The 15,698-nt window shown below is 45.2% G+C and overlaps 1 protein-coding gene across 2 annotated transcripts in view; it reads right to left on the reverse strand.

Annotated features, from left to right (window-relative positions):
- zcchc7 (zinc finger, CCHC domain containing 7) overlaps positions 1-15,698 on the reverse strand; it is a 43,233-nt gene that overhangs the window by 16,748 nt on the left and 10,787 nt on the right. For both annotated transcript variants that reach the window (XM_076030387.1, XM_076030389.1), the window contains exon 4: positions 182-234. In XM_076030387.1, the coding sequence (XP_075886502.1) occupies positions 182-234 (53 nt within the window). The remainder of the gene's footprint in view (positions 1-181; positions 235-15,698) is intronic.

The following is a 15,698-nucleotide window of genomic DNA, read 5'->3' on the forward strand; positions in this document are numbered from 1 at the left end:
AAGCGGTCACGTGCTTAGAATACGACAAGAAGCAGATAATCAAGAAATCGTCTAAATCAAGCCTTTATACTTCAGTGGGTACCAGAAGTCGTCATATCTGTTTGAGAATTCAACTTCTTGGAAGCGAAGCGCAGTTGCATGACCGAATGATCTGAATAATATTCTTAGGTTGTGTTCTCACCTCCTTGTCTTTGTCAGACACCAACCAGGAGCCCTCTGCCAATTCTTCAACATCTGAGACAAAGAGCAAAATGTTGCAAATTAATACATTAATTCCCTGAGCAATATCTGAATTTAATACGCAGACAGACAGACAGACAGACAGACAGATAGACAGCAACATCATATGTCTTTTAATTTAAGTATAAATGTGTCAATCATGGAGCGCAAAACCAGATCAGAATAAAAGCTTAAAGTAAAACTTTTTCTTCTTTCTTGAACTTTTCTTTCTGTGCACAAACACCACAGCAGACAACTAAAGATGGGATTTCATATGAGCCTGAAATAATTGCTTTTCAGATGACATTCAACCTTACAGTAACAATGAACCGTGAGGAGAGCAACTTTCTTGTAAGGGGACACACACACACACACACACACACACACACACACACACACACACACACACACACACACACACAAACTGACACAGTGGCAGCTCAACACATCTGTATGAGAGTGGCATTAACAGCGCCCTGAGGGAGAGCACTGTATTCTCCTCAGGCCCAGAGAACTGTAACTGACAATCAAGAATCCAAACTTAACATAGTCCCCCAGCCACACTCTACGTGCACGCACGTGTGCGCACGCACACACACACATATACACACATAGGCAGTGACCCACACGAGCTCACTTGGTTTATGAAACACACACATGCAGACACACACACAGACACGGGTCCCTGTGATTAGCTGGTTGACAGTCTTTAGCCTTTGGACAAACATACGGCCTTGAGCCACAATCAAATATTACAGTTTTCTCTCCATCAACCCCCCCCCGGCTCCCTCCTTTGTCTCGATTTGGTGTCCTTATCACAATTCTGCTCAGTTCCTTTTGGGTTTTTTTGCCTCTCCCTCGCTCTCCTTCTCCACCTCTCTTTCTGCCCTCTCTTTCCTCGGTGTGTGCAGAGGGAGGGTTATCACCTCCCTTTGCTGTCAAACAAATTAAAATGGCTGCCGTTTGGAGCTTCCTCCTGTCATGACCTTCACCTTCAGACACATAAAACACCAACATGCATCCTTACAAGCGCCCAACATAATTATCATGCCAGCAGATTCCTGCAGAAAAAAAAAAATCTTGCGCTGTAACATTTTTGTGTTTTAGGGGAAATAATAAATACGCATTTTCTGAAAAGCTAAAAGATTTGTCTTACATAGTTCAAAACATCTAAGCAGTTGATAAAGGAATGTATATTTTGTTTGTTTCTGGAGAAATTCCCTTAATATGAAAAAACATTCCAAGAGTTTAAGACAAGCACATTATCCAACACATAATAACTTGAAATTATGCAACAAAAGGGAGTGCAAAACAGATTGACTTCAGCAACACTCAATTTTTAAATCATGAGGTAAATTATGTTTGTTTTTAAAGGCCTTGAGTATGAGATTTAAATTGCAAATTTTGAAAGAGCTCAAATTTTTCTTATCTGTAATGTCAGCATGCATGCCTGAGATGCAGCCTGTGCATTGCTTGCATATATGTGCAATATATATGTGGTCTGTGTTACACAACAGCAAGCATACAGCCAGCGGGACAGTGTAAAAAGAAAAAGGCAGGTGTGGAAGGCATGCATATTGGTGTCTGTCGGTTTTTCTGTGTGTGTGTATGTGTGTGTGTGTGTGTGTGTGTGTGAGAGGGTTTGTGAGTCGGCCTTAGTGACTCAACGAAAGTCATTCCCAAAGCGTCTCCCGGAGGGACTCCCCAAATAAAGAGCAGGAAGCTTTCCCTTAATCTAAGGGCCCCCCATCTCACCAACACACATACACAGATAAAGAGTGCAGCTCTTTGTCACGGCCGAAGAATCAAACACATGGGAGGGAGAAAAGGAAGAGAGAGTTAGTGGTGGCGCTGGGGGTGGTGTCGGGGGGGAATGTTGTCTGTACACCGGCTGAAAATATGCTAATTGACTTTGAGGCCCCGTTCAAGACCAAAGCGTTGGTGCTGTTTGCTTCATCATGGCCCAACCGATCCAAAGGAGTCTGGAGCTGAATAAGCAGATGGCAGCGGCTTCACCCAGCAGCTGACTGGACTCAGGAGAGACCTTCAGGAGAGACCTTCGCCATGTTGGCCACGATCGTTCAATTTAAGCCTGTCTACTGGCAGAACAGCAAAAAAACTAAATTAAAAAAAATAATAATAACGGAGAAAAAAATATGCACAGAAAACCAGGAATTGGCGTCCTGGTGCATTTCTTCAAGTTTTGTACCACACGTAGCGGGCATTTTCCAAGTTCTGCAGGTCCCAGTGATTGTTAATTTTCCAGGAAAACCCCTTTATACATCACACATCGCTGCATCGACAGGGGGGAAATCTGACACAATGGTGTGGAAGAGGGGGCGACGGAGAAACGGAGGGAGGAGAGGATCAGGGGAGAGGAGGCGACAGATGCTACCTGTCAGTCTCAGCGGCCCTCTGATTACTGGAAGATGAGCAGGAAGGCAGCGCGCCAGTTCATCAGAGCCATCAGATCAGTGCGAAATGCAACGGGAGGGGTTGTGGGGGGGTTGTGGGGGGGGGGGGGGGGTTGGACACCTCCGAATCTGTCCCCTCCACCAGCAGGTACACAACAGAAGTATACTTGTGGCTAATGAACCGTGAACGCTCGGCTCTCCCTGGGGCGGCAATGAGCTCACATATGCACTCGTACACACACGGACACAGAAGGTATGAGGAGGAGGAGCGACTCCTCCTAAAGGGCTAACGCCCAGGTAGTCTCTGCTGACAAGCAACCTTCACTGACACTGTGAATCCGTTTCCTCTCACGCTTGCTTGTCTGGGGGCGCAAACGTGTCTACACGTTGTTCTGCACTTTTGCTGCTGCATTCAAAGCCTCGGGCCCCGACTGCCTTACCCACAATCCGTCTTTCCCTGTCTTGCCGCTTAAACAGGCATCCAGAGCCTGCCCGCCCCATTGTACTACACTGCTGCCTTTGGCCTATTAACACGGCAGCCACTAAAGCACGCACACACACAGGCACAATGGGAGTGGAAGAGGGGGCTTTGCCCCCAAACAGAGGTTATGTTTGATACTAAAGCAACAGCACCAGATTAGCAACGCTAAACATTACAAAGGCAGGGGTGGGTGGGTGGGTGGGAGGAGTGTGCGGGGTGCGTGCATGAGTAAAGTGCTTCCTTTGTGACATTACCCTTTCCCTCCGCGGGGTGAAACACTCCGAAAGGTTGACCAATTCATAGAAGACGCATCAGACAGACTAACAAACCTGTTTGACTTCTCTCACTGAGCACCGGTGGCCTGACACAGGTTGCGAGAATATAAAACACATTTGCAAAAGAAGGATATGATCGGATGGAAACAGATGGAACAGTAAAAAGAAGGAAGAAGCAGGGGGGCAACAAAAGTAAAACCTTGAGTCCATTGGACAGCAACAGCAACAACTGGGTGCAGGAATACAAGGTGTATGGGGGAATATTTAGATGGAAGAGTTGAGATAAAATGACATGCAGAAGGCGAAAGTAGACTGTGTGTGCGTGTGTGTGTGTGTGTGTGTGTGTGTGTGTGTGTGTGTGTGTGTGTGTGTGTGTGAGTGTGTGAGTGTGTGAGTGAGAGTGTTCATTGCCATGCGGGGAATAGATCAATAGCAGTTCAGGCCTATTATAGATTTAAACTGCAGAATTCATTTGGCTCCATTTCATGCTCTTTCCTTGCCCATTGCCGCTGATCTCTGTGTTAAACATGCAGGGAGCAAAGGAGGGGGCCTCATATGTTAAAGATCTAATATTATATGTATTTTTATATTCTTAATTTTTTAATCATGCATGCTGCACAGTAATGTACGACCCCAAAATGCCTACCCGTGTCCAGAAAACAGGATATTTAGCCCTCTGGTTTTATCAGTCCATTTTCTCCCACTGCTACATTGAAACAGCAGGTTTGCCAGGGGTTTTTCAGGACTTCCTTTCACAATCAATGCTCTCCAACTGTTCCTTAAGCACCCCAAGGTGCTCTCAGGCCAGCTGGGATATGGGATTCCTCCAACAGGTCATAGGCCTACCTTGGAGGGTTTGTCCAAACGAATGTGACTGTAAGTCCTCTACTTCCGCCTACCGCTGGCTCTTCGCCTTGTGACCAAGGCTAAGTTCTGTCACTCTTTAGACTGCCCTTAGTCCATTCAGTCACCTCCCATAACTCACAACAGCAGGTAAGGGTCAGAACATAGAAAGGTAAATGAAGTTAGTGAAGAAAACTTCACGTTGAGGCTCAGCTTTTTATCTCCATCTTTCAACACAACAGTCACAACAGTATGTGTGCATTACCAAAGATGCCACAGCAAACCCCAACACATCTTCCTGTCACTCATCACTCCAGGACATTTGAGCTCCTCGGCTTCGTGCAACATCTGACTCCATTGTCCCAGGACTCCATGAAATACTGCAAAAGTGTGTCCGCAGAGCCAGTCCCACAATGTCCAAGTCTTGAGCATCTCATCGCGTTTGAGACCTTTCTACAGGGACCTTTTAATGACTTGGTGACCTCTGCTTATTGCAACAATTTAAATTACTGCATTACTGCACGACTAGTCTTGCATCTTGACTGAACTGTTTCTATTGGGCTGTTCTTGCACCACAATGTGATTGGCAATATGAGATGATGCACGTTAAATCAAATTAAAACATTCTGTGGGTGAGCTAGATGGTTTTGCTTAAAAGCTTTTTTCCAACTGGAAACCACAGAACCAGAATCATACCCACTGAATGAACAGTCTCATATTTACTGAAGAGTAAATACAAAAGGAGGAGTGTTTGTGATCAAGGGGTTTGATCAGACCCTCCGCCTCCGGCTGAAAGCCCAAACACAAGCATGCCATCACCCCGGTCTTGTTGAATCTGCCTCGTGTTTGGCCATCACATATTTCATTGCAGGCCCCCTACCCCATGTGACAAGCCAAGCCTTCACCCCCTGCCAGCCGTGTGCCAACCCCCTCTCTTCCTACGCACAGCCCTCCACTGCATGTTGGCAGGCAGGGCAGGGCAGGTGGCCAAACCTGTCAGTCAAAGCATCGCTGCCACGCGGCAGCACCACTGACACCAATTACCACACAGCAGGGGCGCGGCCTGGCAACCGCATGGCAACCACATGGTCCAATCAGGGTACACAACAACAGGGACCAGGGTAGGCCAAAAAAAAAAAAAAAAAAAACGAAAAACGAGATTGTGTATGTGTGTGTGTGTGTGTGTGTGTGTGTGTGTGTGTGTGTGTGTGTGTGTGTGTGTGTGTGTGTGTCTGTTCAAGTTATCCGGGGCTGAGCCCATGCATGTCTGCATCTTTGACAGGTAGTCATTGTATCATTTTAATATCCGTTAGCTGTCTATTTGATTGAGATTTTCAATTTAGACCAAAAATTTATCTCAGTGTTGATAATCATTGGCTCTTATTCATCACAAAGTCCTCATGACTCAGGACTGGTTCCGCTGGACTCACATTTAATTTGACTTATTCATGCTCAGATAGTTTCAGCCTTAAATACCTTAATATGTATATATATATATATATATATATATATATATATATATATATATATATATATATATATATATACATATATATATACATATATACACATTAACACTGTTGTGTTATTGGGGTGAGGTTTTGTTTCTCAATAATACATGTATATTCATATTCGACACTACGCTGGTAGCTGAGAGAAATAAGGACTTCAATCAGCAAAACTGTCTGCCAGAGACAAATGGAAAATCAATGATTTGTCATTTTAACATAATAATAAAAACATTTAATAAAATTATGGTATTGTCAATGTGGCCATAGCAATAAAATAATGGAACCCCCACCCTAGCAAACCCCCAAAAATTAGTTTTATCTGTCCCTGCATAACAAATTGGTTATTTTAAATTAAATGACAAATGAAAAAAATTGAGGAAAATTTGAAATCTTTAAAACTTTTTTTTTTTTTTTTTTTTTACCAATGACGTGCATCTAGAATTTTATAATTACCATTACGATTAGAAATTATATTAAGTTTTACTATACTATGAACAAAAGGAAATAAGCAAGTACTTGCAAAGAGTCAAACTTGTGTTAAGAAAACCATTACAACAATTTTTTGGTAACATTTTTGACATTCTGTTTTTAAAATTTTTATAGCTTCAGCAAATGTGGATTTTGCCTTCTCCCCGAGAAAAGTTTTTAAACTCATGGCAAGTGTATTGAAGCTCATGGCAAAAAAAGCAGATTAAATTGTTGGATCAGGGCAAATGTTTTCAACATTATTAATAAGCACAACCACCCATGGGTTTGAACAGTGTGATGATGGTGGAGCAAAATCAACAAGTGTTTTTTTCTTTCTTTTTCTTTTTTATGACCGAGGCCCTGCTGGCGTATGCAAAGGGGGGGGGGGCATTGCTGATAAAACTGACCAAATTATTCGGGGAGTCCCCATTGTCTTCTACGGTGAAATGCACAAACCGACATGCGGTGTCTGTAAGGGGCAAATATATTTTAATAAAACCAGTGAATTGCAACCTCAATTTCATTTTGATGAATTTCCTCCTGCGGGAGTGAGCCAGGCAGTGGGTGGGAGGGCGGAGAAGCGGGAAAGGGGAGTGGGGCGGTGGGGGCTGCGAGGCAGATAGAATTTTCATGATTGTTATTTTTGTTATTATACAGCAAGAGAAAAGGGGGAAGGCAAGGAGGGAGGGGGAGAGGGGGGAGATAAACGGCATTGGTTAATCTGAGGCCTTTTGCAGAGTGCTCCATTATCGGGCAGGGTGGGCACGTCGAGGGGGTTATTTTTTCAAGGGATCTTTGGCCCCGGTAATTAAGCTCCATTCACCAGGCCCTGTTCCCCAAATTAAAAATTTGTCATTAAGTGGAATTTACCATAATGCCTTTTTATCTGCTGGCGCTTCAGCATGCCTACATGCCTCTTTGTGTGTGTGTGTGTGTGGGTGTGTGTGTGTGTGTGTGTGGGGGGGGGGGGGGGGGGGGGAGATGGGGGGGGGTATAGGTGAGGGAGGGGCAACTAATAAGGGGTCTCTCTCCCTTCTCACTCTCTCTCTCTCTCTCTCTCCTCACACACACCAACAAATATTTGTGCGTGCACACACACACACACACACAGCACACTGAGAAGAGAAAGGGAAAATTGAAAAGTAAAAGGAGGAAGCCTGAGCAAACAACAGCATTCAGACACACAAATGGGTGGGAACACACACACACACACACACACACACACACACACACAGGTCCTTCCAATCCGTGGCCTTTGGGGTAATTAATGGTACTTTAAAGTTTTAATTTATATTTGACCATTTCCTTTGGCTTACTGTATGCCACACACACACACACACACACACACACACACACACACACACACACACACACACACACACACACACACACACACACACACACACACGTAGACGTGCGGGCAGAACAGTCGGTCGCAGCAAGTTATTCACCTCACCCAGTGAGATAGCCCTCCACCAGCAGGCTACACTGGGAGACAGAGTGAATTATTGAAGAGCAGAATCTCTGTCTCTGTGGGCTTTATAAAACAATACAATTATTGCTCTTTAATTAGAGCAGCCTCTCTGTGGGACAGGGGGACAGACAAAGAACAATGGAGGATTAGACGAGCGGCTCCTAATGTGGAGCTTTGCTCCCGACATTCAAACACAGCTGTTCTTTTCATCTGGCCAAGTTGGAAATTGGCGATAGATAAGTCCAGAAAACATGTTTTTATTGCATTGCCTTGGGCTGTAGACCAATTTACTAATAAACTTACTAAAATGTACTCATAAATTTGCATACTCATTTTATCTAAGTTAATTAAGAGATTGTATAGCAGCGTTGTAGCCACTTCAAACTGTCATTTTTCAATCACTTTTTCTTCTTCAATATAAACCTTCTTCCAAAAAGAAGCTTCAATGAATGTCACGACCACAGACAATGCAGGTAGCTTTAGCAGAAAGTAGAGGTTCGATATAATTTATTAAAATAGGCCATTTAATTCAAAATTGAGGAAGTGATAAAGGAGCCAAAGTCGAGGACTTGGAGGCAACACTAATGCGCCAAAAATAAGACAGTGACACAAGACAGCGTCTTCCCAATTGAAGTGTGACATTAGCAGCTCCACTCCCGAAACATTCCAAAGGTTCAAAAATATGTGCAAGGTAGAAATGACAACTTTGAAATATCTGAACCTAAAGATGGTGGGACAGACGGATAAGTAGAAATAAATGTAAAAGTGACATTACGCGAGAGATCTCATGCTTAGAGGCACCTTTGATTCAAAAGCTCCCAATATGACCACAATGCAGGTCTGGGGGTACAAAAAGGAAAAAACACAGAACCTTTCAGATGCCATCAGTGACGGTGGGGAGAAAGGGCCCTATAAATGAATGTGCGTGTGTGTGTGTGTGTGCGTGTGTGTGTGTGTGTGTGTGTGTGTGTGTGTGTGTGTGTGTGTGTGTGTGTTTTGGGGAGGGTAAGCAGAGAAGGAGGCGGCTGGATAAAGAAGGAGGAAGAGAGGAGGTGGGGGGGCTGGACAGATGGCAGAGGTTATGCCTGGCTGAAGGGGACGAGATGGGAGGAGGCTGATGGGGGTGGAGGTTGGGTGGAGGTGGGGTTAGAGGGTGGGGGGGGGGGTTCTGTGTGCGTGTGCGAAAACCGCCATATTTTACTTTTCCACGCGCAAAGCTCATCGTCGAGACGCCCCTGCGTCCCTCCTCTCTTCCATCGACTCTTCGTTGACCTGCCGTGATTCGCTGCGTATTGATCCATCCACCACCCAAATGAACGTTGGGTCGTCGTCTCCCCCCTCCCCTCCCCGACCCAGAATTCAGATTTAAGCGTCGCCACAGCGGAACCCCCTACCGGCTGGAGATTGCAGCCTGAGACGTACAAAATAATTAGGGTCTTCCCACATGTACGTGTGTGTGTGTGTGTGTGTGTGTGTGTGTGCGTGTGTGATTGACAGATCAACCCCGGTTTAAGGTAAACTTCACACAGAGCCAAACAACAACAACAACAACAACACGCTGTCAAGCCGAAAACGTGTCTCTCCAAAATGCAGCATGGCCAGTGACGGCAGAAGGGGGGGCGGGGGTCGAATTTACTGTCGTTTAACCCCCCCCCCCCCCCAACCACCACCACCACCCCCCTACCCCTCGCCCTCCTCCTCCTCCTTCCTCCGCTTGGTCCATCCCTTGGTTTCTCTGACAGGTAATAAAAAGCGGCGGCGTTCCTGACAAGCCCATTTGAATTTGGATTGAATAATAGAAAAGCTGGGATTCCCACATAATGCTGTGTCCCGGCACGCAACGCTGAACAGACAGCAGCTCCTCTGGCCGCCCGGGTGTGAGCTTGGAGTGTGCCCACGCTTATCCCCGCACTGTGGCCGCTGGCTGGTTTACCCTTCAGCTGTTGGTCGGACGCTGGGAAAAAAAACAAACTTGACCAGTATATGAAAAGCGTTGAAACAGTTGGTGAAGTTATTACATCATTTTACCTGCCAATCAAATCAAATCAAATCAAATCTTTATCTCCATTTTGCTGATAACAGTAACGTGTCTGCCATGTCCCCTGTTGGAGACGCTTAACCTTGACGGTGCTGGAAAGATGCAACAGCGTGCATTTGTGAGGCAAACATGAACCCTGCACTGGAGCTGAATCTCTCGCAATTCAACTCGCTCATTTCCAGAGAGCATTTTTTTTAAGTGGTTTTAAAATGTCACTGCAATTCATTAGCTGTCAGCTTCCTTTGTGGATAAAAAGGTGGCGGACACGAGGCAGGCGGTGACTATTCCAGCTTTTCTTGGACAGTGGCGCTTATTGACAGGTAAGCGATTTAACGCTTAGCAATTCATCAGTTTTCAATTTCTATTAGAAATAAGTCTCTCTGTAAAAATACAGTGATTACTGAGGATTATCTCAGGGGAGCAGAGGAAAGATTGACCTGCTGATCCTTTTTTGTTTTGTTTTGTTTTGTGCTTCTATTGCGAGGAAGAACCTAACTAATTAAAAACTCACATTATTATAAATGTAATGCTTGTTAAATAAGTTACCTAAACCAATTAATTGAATTCATTATATATATATTAGTTCACTGTCATAAAGCATTAAAGATCAAACAGATGCATGTCTTCGAGTGGGTGACTAATCATGTTAAATGTCAGGATTTCAATGATCTAAAATAACTGTTATTATGATTTTTGTCATAATAATCCACCCCTACTGGTGTCGGAGAGCTACAGATTTGACGGTCTGCCTGAATGTGACAGACAGAAAGTTTGTAGAATCACTTTCCGTCAGATTACATCAGATAAATTCAAAGGAATTAGACGACCTTCCATCCAGGTGCCCCGGGTTAGACAGACCCACTGAGCAGCTAGAAGTGAGTCAGACTTGGACCCCACAATACACTGAAGGAGTGTTTTCGAATGGGGATCACTGATGCATGGCAGGGCCACAGTAAAGCTCCTCTTGTTTTTATTCAAGTGATAGATATTTATTATAGATCACTCCACCCGATACTACAGACTATCCAACTAAATACTAGCCAAGACATAGAACACTGTGCATCCTTTTGTTCAATTTGATGACCACTTTATGTGTGTTGGCTATCTGTTAAAATGTTAGAAATGTCCTCCCAGCACTCGTAAACGGCAAAATAAAAAACGCGTTAGCAGTGATGCCACAGCGACGATGAATTCCTGCAACCGTCCACGATGCCACTCCCTTTTGCCACAACCCCCCCTTCTTCCCCCGACACACACACCCCACCTCCAAAACCTTCCTGTCTGCTCCTCCTTGCTCCCTCTTCTTTATTCCCCCTTGCTGCTCGTGTGCTTCTCCAACCCTTTCATCCCACCTCCTCCTCTTGTTTTACCTCAGACCTCGCACTCCTCCCTCTCTCCCCCCCGCTGCTGAAATCCCATTCCCCGTGGGGCAGGTTAAATTGAATTGGCGTGTTTATATGAACAACAGGGCCGTTGCTTTAATATACCTTAGAGTTTATGCCTAATGCCTCTCTGCTAATACAGCCGGAGCTCGCCGCCCTTGCTCGACACACAACGCCTTTATGGAAGTCATAAAAGAGGAAGCACGCCCAGAGAGGAGGGTGAACAGATACTCGGCTAGTGTGTTTTGCATTTGTAGGCATGACGGATGAAGAGGGAAGACCTGAGAGGCCTTCAAATGCACCTTTAACATTTCCGCCTCGCTCTCGTTACCATTATTATACATTGAAAATACAAGTTCTGACACATGCGCACACAAGCATATTCCATGAAGGTGGAGTATGAATGAATAGAAAAGAAACAGAGAGGGTGGAACACTTTTTTTTTTTTTAGATTAGTGAGTAATGCTGAATAAATATCCGGAGATTTAGTCGAGGAGTCAGCCATGCTCATCGACTTGCAAACATCCTTCCCATTTTCTCTGCCCCCCTCACTTTCTCTCTTCCCTTTCTTCCTCTCCCTGTCCCCCTTTTCTCTCTGCCTCTCCCGGCCCCGTGTCACCCTACAAAAGCCGCCCAGTACGAAGGAGAGAACCAGGCCTGAGACACTCAACCCAATTACTATTGACCAGTGTGCACTCAGAGGAGAAGGGGAAAAAATGTGCTTACCTGAACACACGTGCACAAATCTGTCTAGATGCAGAAAGTCCTGTAAGGTCAGAGATGGTGTGTGTTCACAGGTGATTCTAAAAACAGTCCAGCCACCACTCGAAAAAACAGAAAGACTGTTGGAGAGTTTAACATTATTATCATTTTAGTTATTATAATTTGTATGCTGGTCTCTTTAATCACTGAGTTTGTGCAGGTGTTTTACCCTCTAAAGGCCCTCTAATGGACAAATAATCCATTTTATATACAGATTTATAGGAAAATTAGTTGTTAGTTGTTAGATGCAAAGCGCCTATACCCTAACCTCTCCCTAACCTTTCAAATGATATTTTAAATCAAGAACGTACTGAGAACATTTATTTTCTTGTAAAGTAGGCGCTATTTTAAAACAGACCTGTCAAAGGTCAAGTTCTTTAAAAAGGGAAATGAAAAACTAGCCGACCTGAACTGGTCTCGACCCATCTGCATTCTTTGTAGAATTAAGAACATCACAGTTTGTTTAAAAAAAATTTTTTAAAAATCATTCTTGAATTAAGTAAGAGTTTTAATTTCATTACAACTCAAAAAAAAAGTTAAAGTTTATTATTCCGCATTTTTTTAAAATCTCATTTGACTCAGAGCAAGTTTGAATTATCAAATGTAATGTTCTATTTGATGCCAAATTATGAATCATGATAAAATTAAGTTTAATAATTGCTGCTCACCAGGCTACACGGAGTAAGAGGTGAAGAAGGTGGTTCGGGTCTTCTCACTGATCGACAGGAGTAAGAAAAAGGAAAATCTGTCTGTAAACCCAAGCACCTGCCTTACCGAAGCCAACGAAAGTTTGCAAAGCACTTGAACACACGCACGCACACACACACACACTCGCACACACACACACACACGCACACACACACACGCACACACACACACACACACACACACACTATTATTGAGGGCGTGATGAACTCTGCATGTTGTCTAGAAGCCTGCACGGAAAATATCAATGACTGAACTCCCCGACGAATTGGCAACTATCTCCTCCACTCTGATTTTATCCCCAATAATTAATTTTCTTTCCTCATGCAGACTCCGGCTTTATCAGCCACTCGCTGGCTGCCAGAATCGCAGCATTCCATTTAACCATAATCCCCTGGATAAAGGAGCAGCCTAGGTGTGCTAATGCGCCGGCGTGAAGAGGCAGGAGGACATCCACACTGCGCGCAAACATCGTGTCGCGAAGCAGGTGGACCAGCTGCGCAGCCAGCCATCCCGCACGACACTGGGCCGCTTCCTCCGACAAAAGGAAACCTTTCCCCAATGATAATTATCAATTAGCGCGAAAAAAAAAAAAAAAAGGGCTGTGGAGGTTTTACACATGCAGCGTTTGTGGACACAGTGTCACCTGCGCGACCCCCCACTCCCCCTACACCCTCCCCTTTAAACAGATCGCAGACACTCGCTGGATTAGCGCAGGGAAGCCTTGAGCGCGGATCACGACCCTGCGAGCCCAGCATAGCAACAGCCACGTAACCAAGGCCCGGTCTCGTTGTGCGGAAGGATGGTTGGGAAATGGGAGCGGAGAGGTAAATAGATGGGACGGGAGGAGGGAGGGAGGGAGGGATGGAGGGAGAGGAGGAGGGGAAGGAAGGGCGGAGCAGGCGGCGGCAGGGGGGTGAGTGAAGGGAAAGAGGAGCGCTAGAATGCAGACTTCACAAAAATTCGCAATGAACAGGTTTTCGAGTGTTGTTGCATTTAAAAAAAATAAAAAAAAGCTTTTCGCTCCAAGGGTCGTGAACAGATTCTGTTAGAAACGGAAATTATTCTAAAAAAAAAAAAAGAAGAAAATGTCTTCACATCTCGAAGGCACAATGTGTGACATTTAATGGGATTACTTGCATGCATTAAAAATGCTTGTTTTTAAGTTAGATGAAGACACTAAAATAAACATTTTTCTTGACATAAAGAGCAGATCCACCTGCAGGGCGTGGGTCGTATTGCACCAGCAGGTATCTACAGAAGCCCAGACTGTGGATCTGCTCTGGATTACATGATTTCACCATCACAGCACATACAGGATGGATGTGAGATCAAGAGGGACATCAGAAAACAGGGATGGACATTGTTGTTGTAGTTTTTTGGTTGTTTTTTTTTTGTTTTTTTTAACTTGGTGCCTGTCACTTAATCTAGTTAACCTTTACAGTGGAGGTTTCATATTGGGGGATTCAGACATTTTAACATTCTGAATTAGTTTGTAAGATGCAGTTTGACACTATTATTAGACTCGTGGCTAGAGTGAACTAACAAGAGACCTGCTTTGAAATGTCTTGCTTTGTCATACGCGATTGTCTCGTCTTTCGTGCACGGCCTAATTAGTATTTCAGCCGTGAAAACTTGATATTTGCCTCCCGCGATGGCTGCTCCAGTCTTTCTACCTAAAGCCAGGAATGTTGGGGGCCTATTAGCTGGCAAGCTCTCCAATCCTAATGGGACTCCTAATTAGCGCTTTATTGAAGGCCCGTGTGATGGGAAGGTCAACCATTTATGCTTACATATGTTGCAAACACATGTGGTATTTAGCGCATCGATAGACATCGCGGGAAGTGGCACCGGCTTCGGCGAATCCAGGAGACGACGACGACGACGGAGGCAAATTAAGGGCAGAGGATTTGGCTGAGAGGGAAGGTAGGGAAGAAAAAAAAATAAACACATCCAGAGTGAGACTGTGAGACGGAGAGACAGAAGAGGAGAGATGAGGGTGAGGGGGAAACGCTAGACTGACTGAAATATGGCGAGGGCCAGCTAGGCCAGACCAGGCCCAGCTGGTCTCCGTCTGACGAGCGCCTTAATTAAGAGACGCGGGGAGGAAAGTCTCGGAATGGCCACGCACACACTGCCAGGAGCCTCTGGAGAGGAAACAGCCAAGCAGGAACACTTGTGTATGTGTGGTTCACTGCCAAGACCATGTCTCTTTTGCACACACACACACACACACACACACACACACACACACACACACACACACACACACACACACACACACACACACACACACACACACACACACACCGTCATCCTTGGGGACCTTGAGAAAAACATTATGCAGCTATTATTAGGGCAAACTTTTGCATACTGGAGCAAATAGGCGCACTGTTCATGTGCTATCTGCGTGTTTGGAGGGTGCGGGGGTTCTCCCAGAGTCGGCTGTTACAAATAAACTTTAAAAACAGCCTCGCCCCCCCGCACCCCCAGTGCTGATGGCAGCCACAGAGCCAGATGAGGCGAAAGGGGGAAGATGGGGTAATTTTGTGGATCCATGACTGCCTTTGCTCCTCAACCCACCGCCCCTCCCCCTTCCCTCCCCTCCAAAAAACGTTTTAATATTAATACATATTGCTCCAAACCCTCCCCCGCCCCCTGCCCCACCACCACCCTAGGCTACCAGTTAATAAAGCCCTCTCGACGACCCCTCCCAGGCAAAAAGGAAAGAAGAAAGACAATAAGGGGAAAGTTCTCCGGCCAAATCAAAGAAGAGAAATTAATACAGTCCCACGGGAGCTGCCACTGTCCCACTGTCAACCCCCACAATAATTTGATTTCCCATTAAGTGATTGCTTAATTATAATGATTATTATTGGTAATTGTAATTGACATTTTTTTCCCTCCCTGGCTTCCACCGCCGTCACCTCCGTCCCTTCCCTCCTGACCGTCGCCGCTCTTCTTCGAAAATACAAAACCGGTGTTGGAAATACTCACGGGGTGGGAGGCGGCAGGGAAAAAAGAAGAATAAAAGAGGACAAAGTAAGTGGCTGGAACCCAACTCTGCGGCACAGGACCGCAAGACATTTTCAAATGGCGTCGTCGGCCGAAAACACACAACGCAGG

The sequence above is a fragment of the Nelusetta ayraudi genome, unplaced genomic scaffold (genome assembly GCF_046127955.1).
Source record: "Nelusetta ayraudi isolate G7.1 ecotype Tasmania unplaced genomic scaffold, CSIRO-AGI_Nayr_v1 ptg000004l, whole genome shotgun sequence".
NCBI lineage: Eukaryota > Metazoa > Chordata > Actinopteri > Tetraodontiformes > Monacanthidae > Nelusetta > Nelusetta ayraudi.